The sequence below is a fragment of the Pelodiscus sinensis genome, chromosome 6 (assembly GCF_049634645.1).
Source record: "Pelodiscus sinensis isolate JC-2024 chromosome 6, ASM4963464v1, whole genome shotgun sequence".
Taxonomy (NCBI): domain Eukaryota; kingdom Metazoa; phylum Chordata; order Testudines; family Trionychidae; genus Pelodiscus; species Pelodiscus sinensis.
This window is the reverse complement of record NC_134716.1, coordinates 41,628,468-41,649,865: the sequence shown is the minus strand read 5'-3', so window position 1 is coordinate 41,649,865 and position 21,398 is coordinate 41,628,468. Positions and strand designations below refer to the sequence as shown.

The 21,398-nt window shown below is 45.3% G+C and overlaps 2 protein-coding genes across 8 annotated transcripts in view; one reads left to right on the top strand and one right to left on the bottom strand.

Annotated features, from left to right (window-relative positions):
• Nucleotides 1–17,525, bottom strand: part of NAA35 (N-alpha-acetyltransferase 35, NatC auxiliary subunit) — a 53,404-nt gene extending 35,879 nt beyond the window's left edge. Inside the window, exons 1-6 of one of the 5 annotated variants that reach the window (XM_075931788.1) lie at nt 17,413–17,525; nt 15,722–15,855; nt 11,775–11,808; nt 7,441–7,555; nt 5,142–5,216; nt 1,788–1,955 (exon numbers count right to left, since the gene is read on the bottom strand). In XM_075931788.1, coding sequence (XP_075787903.1) covers nt 1,788–1,955; nt 5,142–5,216; nt 7,441–7,555; nt 11,775–11,808; nt 15,722–15,855; nt 17,413–17,432 — 546 coding nt within the window. In that variant the 5' untranslated portion in view covers nt 17,433–17,525. Of the gene's footprint in view, nt 1–1,787; nt 1,956–5,141; nt 5,217–7,440; nt 7,556–11,774; nt 11,809–15,721; nt 15,856–17,261 lie in introns of all 5 variants that reach the window. The other 4 variants (XM_075931783.1, XM_075931787.1, XM_075931785.1 and 1 more) reach the window with 4 other exon arrangements.
• The window catches only part of AGTPBP1 (ATP/GTP binding carboxypeptidase 1), a 140,287-nt gene continuing 136,388 nt past the window's right edge, over nt 17,500–21,398 (top strand). For 2 of the 3 annotated variants that reach the window (XM_006135883.4, XM_006135884.4), the window contains exon 1: nt 17,500–17,662. The gene's annotated coding sequence lies outside the window, so the exon portion shown is untranslated. Of the gene's footprint in view, nt 17,718–21,398 lie in introns of all 3 variants that reach the window. The other variant, XM_006135885.4, reaches the window with a different exon arrangement.

The window sequence follows — 21,398 nt, the reverse complement described above, 5'->3', positions numbered from 1 at the left end:
CAGCTAGTGTGCTCCCCCCCCCCAGCAGACCAGGCTTTTGTTTTGGACTCTGGGGCAGAGCAGCTGGGGCGCTGCCGATTGGTCCTGCAGCGCCCGCTCTGGGCACTACTGGACCAACCCGGCAGCACCCCAGCTGCTCTGCCCCAGGCGTCCCCAAGTCAGCTTCTGCTGAAACTGACCAGCGTTGACTACAGGAAGCCCCAGGCAGAGTTGCTCTGCCCCGGGCTTCCTGGAATCAGCTGCTGATCAGTTTCAGCAGCAGCTGACTTGGGGACGCCTGGGGTTCTTAAGTTGATTCTGTATGTAAGTCAGAACTGGCGGTCAGTTTCAGCAGTGTCTGAATCTGGACGCCAGTTCCGACTTACATACAGATTCAACTTAAGAACAAACCTACAGTCCCTATCTTGTACGTAACCCGGGGACTGCCTGTAGTTTCAACAGCGGCTGAATCTGGACGCCAGTTCTGACTTACATACAGATTCAACTTAAGAACCCCAGGTTCCGCGGCTTTGCTCTGCTTTGCTCCCCGTCCCCCTGGTCTGCAGACCAGGGGGACGGGGAGCAAAGCGGCGGAACACGCGGGCAGCGGACAGCCCAGACGCGGCTTTGCTTTGCTCTGCTCTGGTCGGGGGATGGGGAGCAAAGCAGAGCAAAGCCGCGGAGCACGCGGGCAGCTGACAGCCCAGACGCGTCTGGGCTGTCTGCTGCCCGCGTGTTCCGCCGCTTTGCTTCCTCTCCCTGGTCTGCTGGAGACCAGGGAGAGGGAGGGTCCCGTTCGTAACTGCGGATCCGACGTAAGTTGGATCCGCGTAACTCGGGGACTGCCTGTAGTTAACTAGTCAATGGAATTTCCATCAACTTGTCAACAGGCACTTCCACTCTCCTCCATGTGCACTTCAAAGCCATGGATCCCAGGGTCAGCGGGGGACTCAGTTCCCTGTTGACCCCAGTCTCCATGCTATGCTGCATGTCGCTAGGAGCTCCGAGTCAGGGAAGTGCTGGGGAGTCTTCAGCTGACCCCAGGCTCCACAGCAGCTTCCCCCTTGAAACGCACAGAGGCGGCGTTTTAAAGGGGCAGCTGTGTGTTTCAAAGGGGCAGTGGAGCCCGGGGTCAGCTGGGGACTCCCCAGCTAATTCCGGGCTCCATGCAGCATTTCCCTGGAACACGGCATCAGCTGGGGAATCCCCAGCTGATCCCAGGTTCCGGGGAAATGCAGAGGGGAGCCAAGGATCAGCTGGGGTGTCACCAGCTGACCCAGGGCTCCACGGCTGCCCCTTTGAAATGGATCAGCTGTGCAGCGGCTGTCCCTTTGAAACACTGCCTTGGGGTTTCAAAGTGGCAGCACTGCACAGCTGTGCAATGCTGCCATTTTGAAGTACTCCTTTCCCCACCCCTTTGCTGCCTCTCAGAGAGGCAGCAAGGGGGGAGGCGGTTTATCTCAACTATAAGCAAATGCTTATCGGCTAGTCAACTAGTTTTTAACATCCCTATGACCTATAGTACCTTTTCTGTTCATATAGAGGCTGTTTATCAATAAAAAGCATTCTTATTTGCTCACTCATGTATTCTACAAAATAAAAAAGAAAATAATGGATTCAGGAAAAAGTTTAAGAGAAATTAGGTGATCAGTAATATTTTGTTCAAAAAAATTAGCCAGTCACCCAGACCATTCTACAATAATGTGGTCATAAACTTCGCTCTTCAAGCCATTTTTTTTAATTTCTGTAAAGCATCATGTATAGTTACAGTGCTACAGACTGTAATCACAGGTCATACTGAAACATACCTCTTCAAAAACTGCAGCTTTATTTACTTTTTCTCTAGCAATATCACAGATTTTAAGGATCCCCAGAGCAAAAGCCTTCATGGCAGGATCTTCTATGAAGTCCGGATTATGTATATATAGGCAAGTAAACACTGTTTGTGCCAAGGAATGACCTTCTAACCATGTTATCTAGGGGGGAAAAATAGAAATATATACGTTATTTTGGAGTCCTCATGTTTTAGTATTATCATTTTTCTATCTTATCCTATCTAAATCAGTCTTCAAGGACACTCCATTTTGTGCCAACCTTCCATCCGCAAAAAGGACTAAATGAGAATCTCTCATGCCCATCAACATCTCTGGATTTGTTGGCTAGGGAGGTGGGCGACCAAGAGAAGGAAAGAGGGACATATGCTACAGTATTATGCACCACTTACCTCTACAAAGTTCCCATTTCCAGGAATAATCAAGAAAGTTCTGGTTTTTGTCACTGAACTTGAATTACATACTATACATGTAGCACTCATCTAGTGTTCCACTACACAAGTAACAAGTCACAACTGTAGTCTGCTACTAAAATCTGAGTAAGTCTACAATTTCAGGCCTAAACACAGCTTCCTTTCCCTCGCCTCCTGGTATAACACTGTGAAACTTGACATCAGAGAGAGAATACTTCAATAATCTAGGACAGGGGTTCCCAAACTTTTTGACACGGGGACCAGTAAATCCATTCACGAACTTTTGGAGGACCAGTAATGTTCATTTGCACATTTGCATATCCATTAATCAAATTATGAATATTCAAATAAGTTGTTTCTGGTCCTCCCAAATCTCCCAGTGCCAGCTTTAGCAAAGCTTTTGATATGGTCACCCACAATATTCTTGCCAGCAAGTTAAGGAATATGGATTGGATAAATGGGCTGTAAGACAGACAGAAAGCTGGTTAGACCAGGGTTTCCCAAACTTTTTACTTTAATTGGAACCCTTTTTTTCAGTTCTGCTTTTTGCAGCCCAAAAATATTAACACATGAAAAACAAACGAAGAAAATACCAGACATATAACATGTCTGGTATTTTCTCAGTAGGTAAGTTGTATTATTACTAGATGTATCAGTTTGTAGTTTCAAACTGCCTGGCTGGTAAATGTGCTCAGGCTGCATGAGTGTGTCTACCAACCAGATAGTTCGCAACTACTCGAGGGGTTTGTGTGTGTGTGGCGGGGGAGGGGGGTAACCACAGTAGAATCCCTGTGCCAGACTAACTCGTGCTTTGTGGGTGGGGGGGGGGGAGAGGGGAACGGGGTCGGGTCAGTCCCACTCCCTGCAGGCCGATTCATTCCTCCCCCCTGCTCCCCTTGCTGCGCCTCTGGCCAGCCCCACTTCCCCCATTCCCCTCCCTGGCAGCCAGTTCTCCCCCTCTTTTCCTCCCAATCTCCCTTGGCCAGCCCTGCTGCCTGCGTCCACTTCTCCCACCCCGCCCACATCTTCCCCGGCCAGCTCCCTGCCCCCAACCTCGCACCCCACGGCAGCCCTGCTTCCACCAGCCCCTCAATATCCCCAGCCTGCCCTGATTCCCCCATCCAGTTCTGCTTCCGGTGGCCAGCTCTCCCCTCCTCCTCACCCCAGAATCCCCTGGCACCTGCACCTTCCCTTAGCCCTGCACCCTCCTGGTGTCTCCTTTTCCCCTAATACCCACCCCCTCACCAGTTTCTGCCCCATTCCCCTCCTGCCCCTCTGTGCCCTCACACACAATTTGTTCCATCCTGACTTTCCTCATGCCCACCCCTTCTTTCAAGGCTTCTCCCAGCACCTCCCCCTCCAGCCCCCAGTGCCCTTCCCCTCTCCTCTCCTCTCCCAGCATCACCCTGTCCCCCCTCCCACTGACACCTCCCCTCCTGCCCTTTCCCTCATGGTCTGCACTTGGCCCCCTGGCATTTGTCTCTCTCCCCCGCACCCCTGTCCCTTGGTGCCTTTCCCTCCCAAGCCCCTTCTCCTTCCACCCCTTTCCCCACCCCTCTCCTTTCCTCGCCACCGCACGAGCCGGTTCCCACCTTCTCTTTCCCCGTTGCGGGGCCAGGGTCCACGCTCAGGCCCCGGAGGCTGAACCCGGAGCCAGCCAGGCCCCGCCACGTGCCTCGCGCGGGTTTCAAAATCCCAGGCCATGACGTCACGTCCTCCCCGCCCACGTGCAACGCCGCGCATGGGCGGCAGGCGGTGAGGAGGGGACACGCAGAGCCGGGGAGAGACCCAGCTCCACATAGTGCTGGAGCAGGGCCCGGCTCTAAACTCGCCGGCACTTCCGGGTGCAGGGGTGCGGGGCCCGATTCGACCAGATGGGTCAATCGGCCTAAGGGTCAGCAGCCACCAGGCATGCTGAGGCCCGGCATTTTTTTTCTGCAGCCCGATACCGGGCCGTGGACCATAGTTTGGGAAACGCTGATCTAGGACATTCTTAATAGACTAGGAAATACAGCAGAGTTGTAGTTTAAACAAACCCATATACATTTTAATTTTTTTATTTACTTTTTAGATGAGTTACATTATAATAAACCAACTTAAGTAGGCATTAATCTCTACAAAGACAATTCGGAGGGAGGGACATCTAGACCATACTATTCTATATTTAAGATATTATTTTACAGACTAAAGATGATCTTAAAATATTTAATAAATGTGTAAATTATAAAAATTTAGCCGTTTCCCTTCTGTTATATCATCTCACATCCTCCAAATTCACAAATCACTGACTCCCACTCCACTGTGATCAACTAGTATGTACAACACAGTGACATTAGAGCTACCATGAGGCCCTGCTTGGACAGGGACCAAAGTAGATTTGGTGAACTTACTTAAATGCAACATTTTTCTTCCAAAGGTTGGGGGGGAAGGGGCGAAGAGAGAGAAAAGGTTGCAGCATTAAATTATTTCCTCTCAATTAACAAGGAAAAAACCCTACCATTTCATTTTGTGGCATTTAGCGCACACATTTAAACATTCAATTAAAAACAATTTTCTATATTTCCTTTAATATGTATTTTATATTGCAAAGAAGCCAAAGTGAAAATATATAGAATTTGATCCGCTTTTTAAATTAAATTTAAATAAGATTCTATAATTTCTCTCCAGTACATCAGTCAAAACCCCAGATTTTTTTTGAACAAATGGTTCTTTTAATGCACAAAATTTATTGAGACCCTGATTAACCAACTATCACTCCAAGTTCTAATTCTTACACCAAATTTAAACTTACAATATGTAACAATGGATCAATTTACCTAAAATCCTTCCTTACCAAGGAAACCTACATATTTTTCTTAATTACTTAAACGCCAGGTCTGAAAATATTGAAACAGCATTAAGAAGACCAAATTCTTACCAAGCAGCAAAAACAAGTATCCATTATTCCAATCAGCTGAGGTAAAGACAAATCTTTAATTTTAATGGTGCCATCCTTTAAAAGGAAAAAAGCATGTCAAAGTGATAGATTATACAAACAATAGATATGCCATTCTTTGCACAGCAGAAAGGGAATTTTAAAGAATGCAATGTTAAATCAATTTCAACATGGTATTTATGTTTGGTTGGTTTTGCTGACCAGCTTCATACAACAGACATACCAAATTCTTTCTTACACTTTTATACTACAGGGTACAAGTATACAGCATTTCTCAAACTAAGGGTCCTGACTCAAAAGGGGATCTCAAGCCTATTGTAAAAGGGTCATAGTTAGAGCAAATATTCGCATGTATCTGCAGATGTGGTTATCTGTGGATCATTTCTGCAGACACAGATACAAATTTTGTATCCGTGCAGCACTCTAGTCATAGTATTGCTGCCCTTACTTCTGTGCTGCCTTCAAATCTGGGGTGCAGGAGAGTAGCAGTTGCTAGCCAAGGTCTGAATACAGTGCTGTTGCCAGCAGTAGCACAGAAGGATGGCACAACATGGCCGTGTCCAGACTCAGGGGTTCTTTCGAAAAAAGTAGCCTTTTTTCGAAAGAACTTCCCCTGCGTCCAGACTCAAGCCGCGTTCTTTCGAAATTATTTCGAAAGAACGCGGCTTTTCTTTCGAAGGCGGTAAACCTCAATTTACGAGGAAGAACGCCTTCTTTCGAAAGTTCCTCTTTCGAAAGAAGGCGTTCTTCAATGTAAAGAGGCCGTCTTCGAAAGAGAGCATCCAGACTCGCTGGGTGCTCTCTTTCGAAAAAGCGGATTTCTCTTTCGAAAGATCCGCCTGCAGTCTAGACGCGATCTTTCGAAAGAGGCTCTTTCGAAAGATGCTTTCGAAAGAGCCTCTTTCGAAAGAAGCCTGCAGTCTAGACATAGCCTATGGTATTGCCACCCTTCCTTCTGCACAGCTACTGGTGGTGACACTGCCTTCAGAACTGGATGGCCAGAGAACAGCAACTGCTGATCAGAAATCCAGCTCTGAAGGATGCACTGCTTTCCAAGCTCAGAACCCATCCAGCAGTGACCATGTTCCAACTACCAGTCCTAAAGGCAGCTCAGAAGTAATGGCGGCAATACCGTGAATCACACACAGAACCCCCTTTTTGGATCAGGACCAATGCTGACTTAGCCATTTTTCAATAAATATTGATGCTTTTTTACAACTCTGTGAAATTAAGATTTAAATATCTGAAATAATGAAATTCAAGATTTTAAAAATGTTATGAACATGAAATTTACAAAAGTAGACCGAATTTGGTAGGGCCTATTCATAACTATGGCTACCACATCTCTGGAATGCTGAATCCTTTTGCAATACATATTGTGGCAATGAGCGCAATAAAAAACTCACGCTGATAGGTAAAACAGAATTATCTCAGCACTTTCATTCTAACATCATTTAAGTAGCCTATAAAAATAATAAAACTGGTTAAACTAACATTTAAAAATATGCAATATATATGCAAACACTGGTTTAATAACCAAGGGCCAGTCTTAGAAGAAACTTCACGTGCACTCCATTGACAGCAAGACTGTAGCCTAAAAGATGATGGTTTCCTAACTGGTAAGGTATTTGTTCAATGCACCCAAATACACAATTTGAAAAATCAAATATATTCTTAGAGATGCTTCTCTTTTGACCCTTTAAAAATGTTTATTTTTTCTTATCTAATTATGGTGACTGGATACCTCTAGAAGAATGCAGGATCTTTCAATTTTACTTCATCAGTTCAATCTGAGAATGTCAGAAGTAAAAGATCATCATCAGACTGGTGTTCCATGGCCTTTGTTAAATTACTTGGTCTCTGTCCAGTTTCTAGTGAACAGGAATCCACATTATCAAATCCGGTGTCAATTTACGATATCTGTAGAGAGACCAAGTACTGCAACGAGACTGAAATATCTTTTTAACAGAAGGGACTAAATAAGCTAATAAATCTTCATCTTAGAAAAATATATTTATGAAGCATGGGAAAAGATATTGTAGTTATCTGTATTGTACTTATTCTGTAGCTAAATAGGGCATGTTATTTCTTCTGAAAATGTAATACAAATTCTCTATTAAATGTTAAAATACTCAGTTTACATAGATCATTGAAGTGATAGCTGTGTGCAACTTCAACAATGATTTATTAAAATTCTGTTTGGTTTTTTTTTAGTTTGGTACCTTCAAAGTCAATACAAAAAAAAAAAAAAAAAGAAAGAAAGAAAAGAAGTGGAACCAACCTTGATAGCTTGCTCAAAGTTAAGAACCTTTCGATTAACTTGATTTCCAATCATGCCAGCATCCATCTTGGGGTCCATCATTTCAATGGCAGACATGGCTTCAAAAAGACCAAAACTAAGGACAACAATGAAGAACAACAAAAACTAAGCATCCCATCAATTAATTTATTCAAACCAACTGGTAAATAGTGAGAGTCAGGGTGAACAAAAATAAATTATTAAAAAAAAATCATTTTTTTAAAATTTAAATTGTTTTTTTTAGTAAAATGCTTTTTGAGGAAAAACCCTATACTGTATAAAGGTAGTTTTAATTAAGATACATCATAGCTCAAATATGTCTCATCACGGAATAGGAATTATAAATTCTAATTCTAATTCAAGTAATGCTTAAGAAAAGTTTGTAAATGAGTTCCAATGGTTCATGGATTAGAGACCCAATGTTATGAGGTTCAAGACACTTCTGTATACATTATTTAGATTAATCTTTCTATGTACCCAATGGAACTCAGTGCTCAGTCTAGAAGATACCATCAGAGATGCTAAGTTTTGCAGTTCTCAAGTTGTGGATTTGTCTCCAGAGCTAACATGCTTGTTAACAGCAAGCATGTTTTTAAATAAACAAACAAATAAATATATAGAGGTGAGAAATAACAGACTTCAACCCTATTATTGTCCCTCTGCCAATTTGTGTATACCTAGTCAATCCTTTACCTCTCTGAAAGCGCAAAGTTTCAAAAAGTTCTATAAATAGAACCCAATATTTTAAGTTTCTCATGATGGCCTGGCTGACATAATCTATTTAATTTTCATTTAAAAATATTTAATTTAACTATTTTAGTTAAAAACAATTTTAACAAAAAACAAACCCGACCTTAAAAAAAAAGTGAATGTTTACCTAAATTCAAAAATTTTTAAAATATTGTATGTTTTTTAAAATATTATATGTTTGCTGTTGAAGAAAAAATCCAGAATACATATTGTTTTAGTTAAATAAAACCTTTTAAATGTCTGTCTGGTGACATTCTCCTAATACGGCATGGCAAGAAAAATGTCCAAATATTAATGATTAACCTGTTGAATTGGAGATAATTATGAAGCCTTTGGGAAATGAACTATCTACTCCAATTACCTTAGGTAAATGAAATAAACAAGCAATCATTCATTTTCTGAAATACTATAAAACAGTATTTCTCAAAGTGGCCACAAAACCACTTGGAGAAAGCTGATTGCTGGCCATGCCAGTGTGTTTATTTACTGGTGCTGTAGCCATGGAGCTTTGTGGCTCCCATTGGCTCCGGTTCACCGTTTGCAGCTAAGGGGAGCCACAGGAAGATCCTAAAGAGTCGCCTGCTTCCTACCGCTCCCCTTGGCTGCAAATAGCAAATTGGAGCCAATGGGAGCCACGAAGCGCTATGGCTGTGGTGCCAGTAAATAAACACACTGGCGCGGTCAGCAATCAGCTTTCTCCAAGGCTACGTCTACACTGGCCCCTTTGGAATAGGGAAATCCGCGGGGGATTTAAATATCCCCCGCGGGATTTAAATAAACATGTCTGCCGCTTTTTTTCTGGCTTAGGGAAAAGCCGGAAAAAAGCGTCTAGAATGGCGCGATCCTCCGGAATAAAGCCCTTTTCCGGAGGATCTCTTATTCCTACTTTCCCATGTTTATTTAAATCCCACGGGGGATCTTTAAATCCCTCTGGATTTCCCTATTCCAAAGTTTGAAATTAGCATGCCTCTTCCGGAGAAGGGGCCAGTGTAGACGTAGCCCAAGTGTTTGAGAAACACTGCTGTAAAACTAATCTGAAAAGTTTTCAAAAGAAATCAGTTAAAAATGTATAGGGGGCACCTACTAAAAATGCAACCTACATCTATTTCTGAGTTGAGAATACATATTAAGGTTATGACAACCAACAAGAATACACTTTTATGTTGAAAACCATAATTTAATTGAATCTAACTAGTGATTTAAACCATGATTTAAATCAATTTGATTTAACATTGATTTAACATTTTTCACCTTGTGAAACAGTGACAAATGATGTGTTTTGATCTTGCCATTTGTCAACACACTGGCTAAGACTACTAAGACTAACTAGTGATGGTAGGTGCCCAACCTGAGGTATTTTGTAAGTACCAATTACCCAGTTACTAATTATTTGTGTGAATGTGTATGTAATAAGGATGTTAAGTATTGGGTAACTGACTAATTGAATAGTTAATGCATTTTGCAAATTTTCAGTGGTTACACAGTTTCTTAATTACACTCATTTTAACATCCGTAGCCACAGATAGAAAAAAATCTACATTTTTATCCTGGCAAACCAGAAATGCAGAACTCATGCATTAAACCTGTTTTATTTTATAATGGTTTAATACAAATAATGCAAAAACAATCCAGTTTCTAACTATATTCTGTTGCTGTCATAATGGTTAATACAACTAATAAATGTGTAAAATAAAATTCAGGTTAAAGCTGGAGCATGGAAACCAACAGATAAAGCCTTAACTCTGGCATATAACCCACTCAATAAGGAGCATATAATCTACCGGGCCTTCAGACAGTAGATGCCTCACAAAACACTAAAGGATGTCTCAGCTATAAATTGTCTCAGCATACACCTGTTCCACGCTAAATTTGTTGATGCTTGTAGAAGTCAAAAAAATTCCCCTAAGTTGTTTCACTGTAAGTCCAAGTTTTTTGGAACGTATCGTGGACTTATGATGAGGACAGCTTGTACTGAAATAAAGTAAACTTCCGATAATCCGGCACCTTTAGGACCCAGGGGGTGCCGGATTACCAGATATGCCAGACTATCGGAAGGGGGGGCTATGAGGGGTCAGGGGTGGAGTGGGGATGCCACCCCAGACCCCTCATAGCCCCCCCTTCCAATTGTCCAGCTCTGTCCCAGGCGTCCCCGATTCAGCCACTGATGGTCAGTTTCAGCAGCGGCTGAATCCGGGACGCCTGGGGCAGAGCAGCTGGGGTGCTGCCAGGTTGGTCCAGTAGCGCCGCCCCTCGGCACTGCGAGACCAACCTGGCAGCACCCTAGCTGCTCTTGGGGATACCTGGGACAAAGCAGCTGGGGTGCTACCCGGTTGGTCCCACAGCGCTGAGGGGCGACGCTACGGGACCAACCCGGCAGCACCCCAGCTGCTCTTGGGGACGCCTGGGGCAGAGCAGCTGGGGTGCTGCTGAGTTGGTCCCGTAGTGCCGCTCTTGGGCGCTGTGGGGCCAACCCGGCAGCACCCCAGCTGCTCTGCCCAGGCGTCCCCAGGTTAGCCGCTGCTGAAACTGATCAGCGGCTGACTCCAGGAAGCGGCTGACTCCAGGAAGCACGTCCTGGAGTCAGCCGCTGATCAGTTTCAGCAGCAGCTGACCTGGGGACACCTGGGGCAGAGCAGCAGGGGTGCTGCCGGGTTGGTCCTGCAGCGCCGCCCCTCGGCACTGCGGGACCAACCCGGCAGCACTCCAGCTGCTCTTCCCCAGGTGTCCCCAAGAGCAGCTGGGGTGCTGCTGAGTTAGTCCCGCGGCCCCGAGGGGCAGCACTACGGGACCAACCGAGCAGCACCCCAGCTGCTCTGCCCCCGGCATCCCTGATTCAGCTGCTGGTCAGTTTCAGCAGCGGCTGAATTGGGGAAGCTGGGCGCAGAGCAGCTCCAATTGTCTGGCAGCCAGAGCACTTCCGGGTTTCTGATGGTGCCGGACCATCAGGAGTGCCAGAGCACTGGATGCCGGACCAATGGAGTTTTACTGTATATAGGTTGATTCAGGAACACATCCTTATTCAGGAAGACATTTACGCATGTGCTTAAATTTTACTGGCTGTAATGATTTTTTTTTTAATTAAAATGTTTTTTTTAACTTCTCATACATTTTAATGTTGTATCTTTGTTGACATTGCATTAACATCTGAAAAATATTTTTCGAACAAGTTAAAAATGCTCAGACTGATAAAAGAGTGATACTCCTTTCATGGAAGTGATTTTGACATCAGTGAGATCTAAGCACACGTCCAAGAACTTTGCTGAATCCAAACATTAATTCTGTCATTCTTACACTAAATAGAACCATAATTTATTCTAAATTATATCATTTATATCATTATATCAACACTAGTAAGAGACCAATATGGCTCCATCAGGAGTTCTTTAATGACCACAAAATCAAAAAGGAATTCCACAGAAAGTGGAAAACATTCATGAATTGCTAAGGACAAATACAAAAAGATAGCGTATAAGGACAAAATCAGAAAGGTCAAGTGTCTTGTTGATCACTAAATACTAATCCATATTACTCCCATCTAAAAAATTATACCTCTGTGGCATACTCACAGCTTGTCATGAAGCAGTTCTCCCAACTTCAATTCTACAAGGAAGACAACAGGACAAATCAGGACATTGGATATTTTAAAGCAGCTCATCACAGATATTTAACCAAACAGGTAACTCGAATAGCTAAACAGGCTTTACACTACAAAAGAAGAAGATGCCACAGGACCCCTCGTTTTGCAAGATACAGAAGCAAGTCATGCATTATTTTGCTACCTTTGGATTCTCCATCTTTGGATGTATATTGATGCTGAAGGCAAAACATAATACCAAATGTGAAAGCGTGATTCAAAGACCTCTTAATGCACCTGGCAGAAGGCACAGGGACAGATTGGACCTCTGGATTCTCCAAAAGAATGTCACGTAAGATTGCTAATAAAAACTTATGTCACACAAGTCATCATAATCATTGTGTGTGTGGAAAAAACATGAGTTATACATATATGCTGAAAATCATGTCTCTAGTCCTGGTAGCTAAAGAACACTCAGGTAGTGTACCCAGAGACAGATTTCTCCAGACAGGAGGGAGACATCTCCTTGGTGAACCTTTGAGTGTCTCACAGTAGAAATCTATTAGCACACAGAGGCAAATGCTAATAAAGATATGGCAGCAATGTTCCCTGTAAGCTGTGCGCTTTTGCTATTGCTTGAGAGAGATTCAAATGCTGTCCAGCTGATTAGCAGAGCACTTACAGCTAGATTCTGTGTTTCTATTGATGGTGCACATTCACGCATGCTTCTGTGCATATAAAATTTATTCTGCACATGGGTGAAAAAATCTGCACGCGGATGGAAGAGATTAGAGGGAACATTTAACCTCCTTTAAAAAGAAAAGGTAAACAGTTTTTCAGGAGAAAATCAAAGATCCAGTCTAGTTTACCTGCAGGAGCAAAGAAGTGTTCTGGCATTTTTCAATCTGTGAACTGAAAAGTTGCCAGTAAGCTTGATTTTATTAAAAGGGGATCTCAGCCATATTTAACTGAAAATGCTAGCAATCTTTTAAGGTGGTGCATAGTATTTCATTGGAAATAAGATTTTGACAGGTCTGTGAGTTTACAGCAAAAACAGGGCTAGGGATGTTAAATTTCAATTAATAAGGAGATTGAATAATTGATGGAATTTCCATCGACTATTTGATTAGTCAATAAGGGCTAGGGCATTCCCCTTTGAAATTCTGCATGAAGCCTGGGGCCTGCTGGGACTCTTGTACATTTCAGAGTTGGAGCTCAACCACTACACTCTTATCCCCTCCCACGGAGCTGGAGCTGCGGGAGAAACCGGCTTTTAAGCCAGCTCCCCCACCACTTGCTGCCTCTTTGTGATAGAGGCAGCAAGGGGAGGGAAGCAACTAGTGTGTCAACTATCCGATAAGCTTTTGCTTATCAGATAGTTGAATAGTTGATTAGTCGCTTACATCCCTAACTAGGGCTGGGCACTCCAGAAGAACATTTATAGGACTTGGACGTTGGTATGTGGCTATCACTAAACTGTACGACAGAAGTGGAGAACCTACGGCTTTGTGGGCCAAATTGCCTTGATCTGGTCCACAAGGCGCTTTCCTTCTTCCCTGCCTCCCACAGAAGGGCATACTCCAGCCACGTGGGAGCACCGCTGGCGTGTCAGTGCTGGATTCTCACTGCTGGGGGCAGGGAGGCTGGGAGCCTCACTGACCAGATCCACAGGCTTTGGTTGGCAGGGGAAGGAAGCAGCTCTGGGTTGGGAAGTGGAGTGCAGGGAAGCTCCATCCTTACAACGCTTGCAGGCTCCACCACTTCAATGGTTGGGAATCCCCCCGGCTGATTTTTCTGTGGGCTGTTAGCCCCCAACCCAAAAAAGGCTCCCGTCTTCTGCTGTACAGAGACAGCAAGGCCTGCAGAGACTTGAGGGACAGTGCTTTGTGTTGCTAGAGGCTGGTAAAGTCAGGGACCTGAACAACACAAGGCACAGACAAGACTTCCACATGCTAAAGACAGGTGGTAGTAAGGTGCCTCACAACTTGGATGCCCAAGGGAAGTGTCATAGACAGATATGACAATTTCCTGCAATATCTTTATAAAGCCTTATTGAATTAATTGTAAGTAACTTGGGGATATATTGCACTAAATTCAAAATTCATATATAATTGTTACCACGATTGTATGTAACCTCTCTAGGGAACAGATATGATGATGTGAGAGATCTGGGAGTCCACAGGACTATACTGAAAATGTGCAAGACAAAAATGGACTTTGAGGACAGCAAGTGCATTTCCAGGGAAATGCCTAAGGAGAGGTTAGAGCAGTGTTTCTTAACCAGTGGTAGAGTACCCTTAGGGGTACTCAATTGAAGTCTGGGAGGTACATCAACACAACCGAAATTTGGAGAAAATTGAATTTGTGTTTTAAGTTTTACAGTGCTTTATTATTTTTCTACTTTTTACACCCAAAAATTTCATCACCTGCCCGGCTACGATTAAGTTGTTTAAACAAATGTGTTGCAATGGTAGAAAAAAATATTGTGTATCTGAAAACTGTAGGTACTCGGGCTACTTACTATTTTTTTAAAGGGCGTACTTTATAAAAAAAAGGTTGAGAAACACTGTACATTCTAACATGGGTTAGAGTACATTCTTCCATCCCATTATGTAAAAACAAATGCTGAGGGTGATTGCTGAATTCCTTGCTCCTTGAGGTTGGAGTTCAAAGGCCTGAACTGTATAAAGAAACAGGCCTGACTTGCTTGGTCTGTGTTCTGTTTAAGAGTGAGATAGTTATGAACTTGTAACCATGGAGAAAATTCAGCTGTGAGTTTCAAATACTGACCTACTAAAGCCAGAGGTTGGAGTCAGGGTGACTTCTTGTAAGCTGTTTAGCATGCATGTAAGTTCTTTTAATATTTTAGTATGTTTTCATTGCAGTGGTTTTACCTTAACAATACATGTGCTTGTTCAGAAAAAGTTGTGTGGTAACTTGTTAACTGATGGCAATTATACTATTCCTAGACAGTAGAAAGAAAGCACAGTGCAGATGCTGGCCTGTTTAGACAGTCTGGCCTGCTGGGAATAGCAGTGTAAGCCAGGGAGCTTGCAGCCCTAATATCCCAGTCAGGAGGGAAAGAGACACAAGTCTCCTCCCAAGCTCGAAGTGCCCACTGGTGAACTAAGAGTGGGAATATAGGCACAGTTACTGTGGAATGTGACAGCAATTTCTCAATGCTGTCACTGAAGGCACCTTCTTTGTGCCATTCCACCAATTCAAAGGGCATTTAAATTGATCTAACACAGTATCCAAGGAACCCTCTTGATGAATATAAGGAAATTCTCATCTGGTGCATGTAAAATAATGTGTGTAATATACTGGTGGAAAGTTGCAGTTGTGTTATTTTTTATTTAATGTTGCAGCAAGAGTCAGTTTAAAAATTATACACAAGGCAAACAGTGAATATCAATCTTACAGTAACTGAAGGTCTTTGTTACCAAATAACCTGAATGTAGTACCTCCCATGAGAAACGTATCCGTTTTGTTTCAGTGCATAAATGAATAAAAATTAGCATTGGACAGTCAATTTATAGGATACAGGGCTAGATTTTTTCAATCTAGAAAAATGTGGCAGGTCCAGGAAAACAGAAAGCAGGTTAAGTATGGATAAACTAGATTTCCCATCAAGAAGAGGACAGGGGTTGGAGGAGGAATGGTTAACAGTAAACTACAGAATGAGAAAAACCATTAGGAGGAAAGCAGTCAAACACACGGGTGAAGGTTTTAATTCTGTGAAGTAGGTTGCTAATCTCACGGACCCCAATTGTATTATAATCTTGACACAGACTCACTCTTGAATCTACATACTTCCATAAAGTCAAGGAGGACCTACACTCAAAGTTCATTGCAGAAGTGGGGCCTGAGGCAGTTTCAGGAATTGTGTTTGGCCCTCTTAAAAATGGAATCCTTGAAAGTCTGAGAAATACAATTTACCTCTACAAGCCTCTTCAAAATCCTGGGTAATATCTATCCAGTTTGTATTACTCTTTTCCATCTTGTCAGGTAAACTGAGCTCCCATCCTGAATCATCATCTTCTATTGAAGCTTTCATAACCATAATATGATACCTATAAATCCAAATAATAGATCAAGAATAAGCTACAGAAAGTACTTAATGGAAACCAATGCTTATCTTGCATAAAAAGGGGTGGGGACTAGTCAGAGATGTAAATTCAAAGGACAACATTTAAAATTCACCAGCTTGTAATTTGACAATCCCTTTAAAAAGCATGTTTTCTCTTTCAAAATATCCCTTGAATAGGTTTTATTATTTCAACTCTCAAGAACCAGAACAGCAAAATGTTAATATCACCACTCATGGGCTGGACAACCATTAATAAAGGTACATAATCAACTTTAAACACAATCAAATATTTTAAAAAACAACAAAGGAATTCTGATGAAAAACTTTACCTTTTGAGGTTTCATAATAGCAAAAACCTCTCTTCTATTGCTATGCAAAAGACTCAAAACAAGAGGAATTTGTGAAACTGACCACATATGGAACAGTCAGATGTACAAAGTCACTCTTGCACTAACAGTAAATTGTAAGTTTACTTGCAACCACATTCAGACTAAAATATTATTGCAAGCTGTGCATCATAAAAGGTAACCTATACAGAATTATTTTAAAAATTGGTCTTGTGCCTGTTTATATGTTTCCGCTCCACTCCCTTGCTTGTTTTACTTTAGACCTATCAGAAATGTCAAGTGCCGTCTTGGGTTTTGCAGGGGTTCCTTGGAGAGGTACCATGGATGATTCCCAGCACGGACATCCCTCAGTTAAAAGCAATGTTAGAAATGTAGCAAAGACTTGCTGTAAATAATAGTCACTGAAGGGAAACACGGGAGTTAACAAGAACCAAAAATCAGGAGTTTTTAAAACGGGAAGTTTAGAAGCACTTCCCCTGTCCATCGCTCAGCCTTCACTCCCCTGTCAGGTAGAGCCACCATTTCACCCGTTCGCTAACGATCACGGGGGGCAGAAGGCAGCGGGGCGGGGGAGCGAGGATGCTGAAATGAATGAAGCCCGATCTTCCTTACAGAAGCGAGCAGGAGACAGAGGCCAAGTGATTTTCCCCTCACGGGTCCCCTGTGACAGCTCCCTGCTGCGGCTGCTCCCAAGGGGAGGCCACCACGGCGCGGGGATGGACGCAAGCGCCTCCGCCCGCAGCACAGTGACCCTGGCCATGACCGCACCGCGCGGCAGGGGACAGCGGTTGGCCTGGCGGGGGCGCCGCACGGTGCCATCGCGGGGCTCCCCAGCGGGCAGCGCCAGGCCTGCCAGAGGCTCCCCGAGCCGCACACGCGGCCCAGCCCCCGCCGGGCCCCTCCCGCTGCGGACAGAGCAAAAGCCCCCGCCCCCGCGTAACTGCCGCGCCGCCCGCCTGGCGCGAGCGGCCATTGAGCCGTTACGCCAGCCCAGGGGCCGGGCGCAGGGGTCTCTACCGCCGGGGCAAGGCGGGGGCGTCACCTGTAGGGGCCGCGCGGGTCCCTGTGCCAATCACCTCACCGAGCCCACTGCCTCCGGCTCGCGCCGCGACGGGCCAGAAAAGCCTCTTGGTTCGGAGCCCGGCCCGGCCGCTGCGCACGCGCAAAATCACTCCCGGCCCGGGCTGCCTTACCCGAGCAGGCTCGCACGCATGCCCACCTCCCAGGAGGCGGGGGAGGAGTGAGTTGCGGTCGCGCATGCGCAACCCCTATACGCGTCTGCCTGAGTATCGCGTGGAAGGAGACTCAGACGGGCTGGTCGCTAGTGGATGGGAATGAGCCGGTGGAGAGGCCTGCGAAGAACGGGGGAGGAAAGGGGCTGCGTGGCTGGAGGAGGGCGGGAGGCGTGGACCCCTGGCTGGCCTCCTCTTTGAACGTGGCTCGGTGAGTTTGCTGCTCTGGAGCAAGGGACTCGTTTGCTGCGGGGCAGAGGGAGCAGGTATGGTCCCCACGATTTTCATATAGCCTATACGTGCCAGGAGGTTATCGCCTCCCAGACTTTGCAGGCGATAACGCAACCACGGGTAAAAAGCTCTGTGCCTTGGCGCATCTTCCCACACGCCCTCAACTTTTCTGCAGAGTTGCAGACCTTTGAAAATCATAGCTCGAATCTGTGGACACCCAGAGGTCCAAGGACTATAGTTTGAAATAGGATATATTAACAGGGATGTCATGTTAGGGAGACAACGTGGGGAAGGCAATATCTGTTACTGGACCAACTTCTGTTGGTAAGAAAGTCAGGCTTTAAAGTCACACAGAGCTCTTCTTCAGGTCTGGGAAAAGTACTCCTAGTATCACAGCAAATTACAAGCTGGAACAGATTATTTAGCATAAATAGTAGCATATATCGTAGGGGACCATTCAAGATAGACTGGTCCGTTAACACCTCTGCAATCATAGGGCAAAGAGAGACAGTTAGGAGGTTACTTTGAATGGTCTCTATAATCTTAACTACTTAGGCTAAACAATCTGTTTCACCTTGCATTTTGCTGTGATGTTGGGAGTACTCTTCTGAGACCCGAAAAAGAGGTCTGTGTCACTCTGAATCAGGGGCGGGCAATAATTTTTGGTGGGGGGGCCACTTCAAGATGTTGGAAAGTGGTCTAGGGCCACACTTTTCTGTGGAGGAGATGCAGAGTCTAGGATGGAGTTTGGGTGCAGAAGGACAAACGAGGTAAAGGACTGGGATTCAGGAGACAGCGTGAGGTCTGAGAGGAAGTTTGAGTGAAAGAGGGGAGTTGTGACTTAGGGCATGGGATTGTGGTGTAGTGTCAGGGAGGGAATATGGGTGCAAAAGAGGATTCTGGCCTGGGGGATTTCTAAGAGGGGGTGCAAAGTCTGGGACGGAATTGTGACCTGGGAGAAGGAGCAAAAGGGGATGCAGACTCTGGAGGGTTGGGTGGAGACCTGGAGCAGGGGAATGGGTACAGGGTCTGGGAGGATGTTTGGGTGTGGAGGGGATTCTAGCCTAGGGGAGGCGGGTGTTGGAAGAGGTACAGGATCTGGGAGGAAGTTGTGATCTGGGATAAGGGGGCGCAGAGGGTTTGGATGGTGACCTGGGGGAGGGAGTTGGGTGCAGGAGGGGCTGGGATGCCAGGGCAGGCTCTGGCTGCAAGGCACTTACATAAGTATCTCCTGGCTTGCAGCATCCCCAAGGCAGGTGAGGCTCCCCGCTTGCTGCAGCCCCAGATCACTTTAAACTACATGCTGTTCCCTCCACATGGTTCTCAGCTCCAGGAGGGAGAAGATGCTTGTGCTGTCCCCCCCCCCCCCCCCCCCGTCCCCTCCCCCCGCTAATCTCTCAGCTCCTATTGGCTGGTTGTTTCCAGCTAATAGGAGCTGAGGATTGGACTGGGGGTGGGGAGATCACACACAGCCTCCCTCTCCCCGCAAAGCAGAGTTGCAGACTGTGCTTTAAACTGAGGCAGCTGTATTCCCGAGGGTTCTGGCAGGGTGGTTCATGGGCCCGTTCCAATAGCTTGATGGGCTGGATCCAGCTCCCAGGCCCAAATTTTGTCCAACTCTCTAAAAATTGATTCTCACAAAGAGAAGTTGGTCCAATAAAATATATTACCTATCCCACCTTGTCTTTCTAATATGACATTCCTGTGAATCCAGAATATTTGCCTTTTTTACAGTAATGTCACATTGTTTATTGAGGGTTGGTGTATACTAAGGAGTGTGGATGATGTAAGCTGCCCTACATCAACCTAATTATGTCGGTGTCTACAGTAGAAAGTTCCTTCTGCCAAACAAGTAGCCTGTTATACTATCAAACTCCACCTCCACAAGAGGCATAGTACTTAAGTCAGTGCAGTTAGGGTGATGTACTGTCCCTGCAGATACTAGATTACTTATACTGGCTGTCATTATTTACTTTGGCTGTCAGTTTCAAGGCTGCCTCTTATTTAGAGCAGCAGTTGGGGCTTACAGAGGGACCCATGAAATAGACACAAATGGCAGTTTCTCTGCTAGTGGGCTTGGCTCTTGGCTGTCCACCGAGCTGTCAGTCCAGTGCCCAATTTACAGCTGGAATCCCCACCCTAGGCTGACAGCCCAAGCTGTGAGTGCAGCACTGATCTTAATTTCACAGCCAGGAGCCTCCCAGTTGGGCCCACTGGGAGCAGTAACAGTGGTGGTAACCAGAGCCCTGGGGTCTTTAAATCACTGCTGGATTGGTGTTGAAGGGCTGTTGGGTGGAGGCTAGGCCCCAACCCCGCCTCTTCCACTTAATGCCTCACCCCATTAGGGAGTGCAGAGCCATGCCCCCTTACCTTTCCCAGGAACTCTGCAATTCTGTGGGGACCCCCTACTCTCAGGAGTGAAACTGACATTTTTGTCTGTTTTACAACTCTAACTGTGAGCCCCATACTGCTGCTCTCAACCAGAGGCAGCCATGAAACTGACAAGTACATCAATGTCACCGATAATAGGCTCTGAGTTGGCATCAGGTTACAGCTTAGGCTATTACCCCAGTGTGGGTGGGGCAGTGGTGGATAAAGTACCCCCAAAAGTTGCTTGAGTAAAAGTACTGCTACTCTGGAAAAAAAATTTAACTAAGTAAAAGTCAAAATATCCTTCTGGAAAACTGCTTAAGTAAAAGTACAGAAGTATTGCATCTTAATTGTACTCAAGTATGTAGAAATAAAAAGTAGCCGTCCTATGTACATCTATGGTTAACCACCCGAGTTATCCATAAGGCACAATTATTTTTCATACACACAATGTGCATTTATATATGCATATACAATTGTGTGTGTGTGAGAGAAACAACAATAGTTGTTGATGAAGAAGATGCTCCTTCTGGGAAACTGTAGATCGGCATGGGCAAAACCTTTTTGGGTAGGAGCCACTGACCTGTGGAAAGATCAGGTGGGGTCACACAACTGAGAGGCAATGCCCCCCAAAAAACAAACAAAACCCCTTCATTGATGTAGCCCCAAAATCTGCCCAATGGGAGCAGAGGGGAAACTCTCTTAGGAGCAGTTTCCAGCACTGAATTCCCCCAGCCGGGGGAAGCATAAGCCACAGCATGTGGCTCTGTGCTTCTTCTCTCCCACACACCGGATCCAGCCCATGAGGCTCAGGGTTGCCCACTCCTCCATACAAAGCCAGCCTTAGGGAAAATGGCACCCTAGGCAAACTTGCATTTTGGCACCCTGGCCCTCTCTACCCTGGACATGGTGCCCCCCACATTTCCCTTGGAAGCTGCTCAGTCCCTTGCTCCCCTTAGTACAGGGCTATTGTCTCTTCCCCTTGCAAAGGGAGTTGTCATAAGTTGTCATAGTCCTTGGCCAAGCCCTTCCTTTAAGAGCTACATGGGGAATGGATTATTGTAGCTTAAATCAGCGGTGGGGAATCTAAGGCCAGAGGTCTGAGTGTGGTCCCCAGCTTGCCTGGATCTTGTCCCTGAGGCTCAGGGCTCCCCCCCAGTATTGGGAGCCTGTTCTGGTGCTCCAACCTCCTGCCATCTCTTCACTGGGCTGGAGCACACAAAATCTACAAGCCTGGGCCCCCCAAGGCTCTAGTGTGCGAGGGGAATGTCTGTCTTCTCAGCTGGGGGCCACATCAGTGAGGGTTCTGGTGGGGGTTTTTTCTTCTCACCATGTGTGACCCCTGA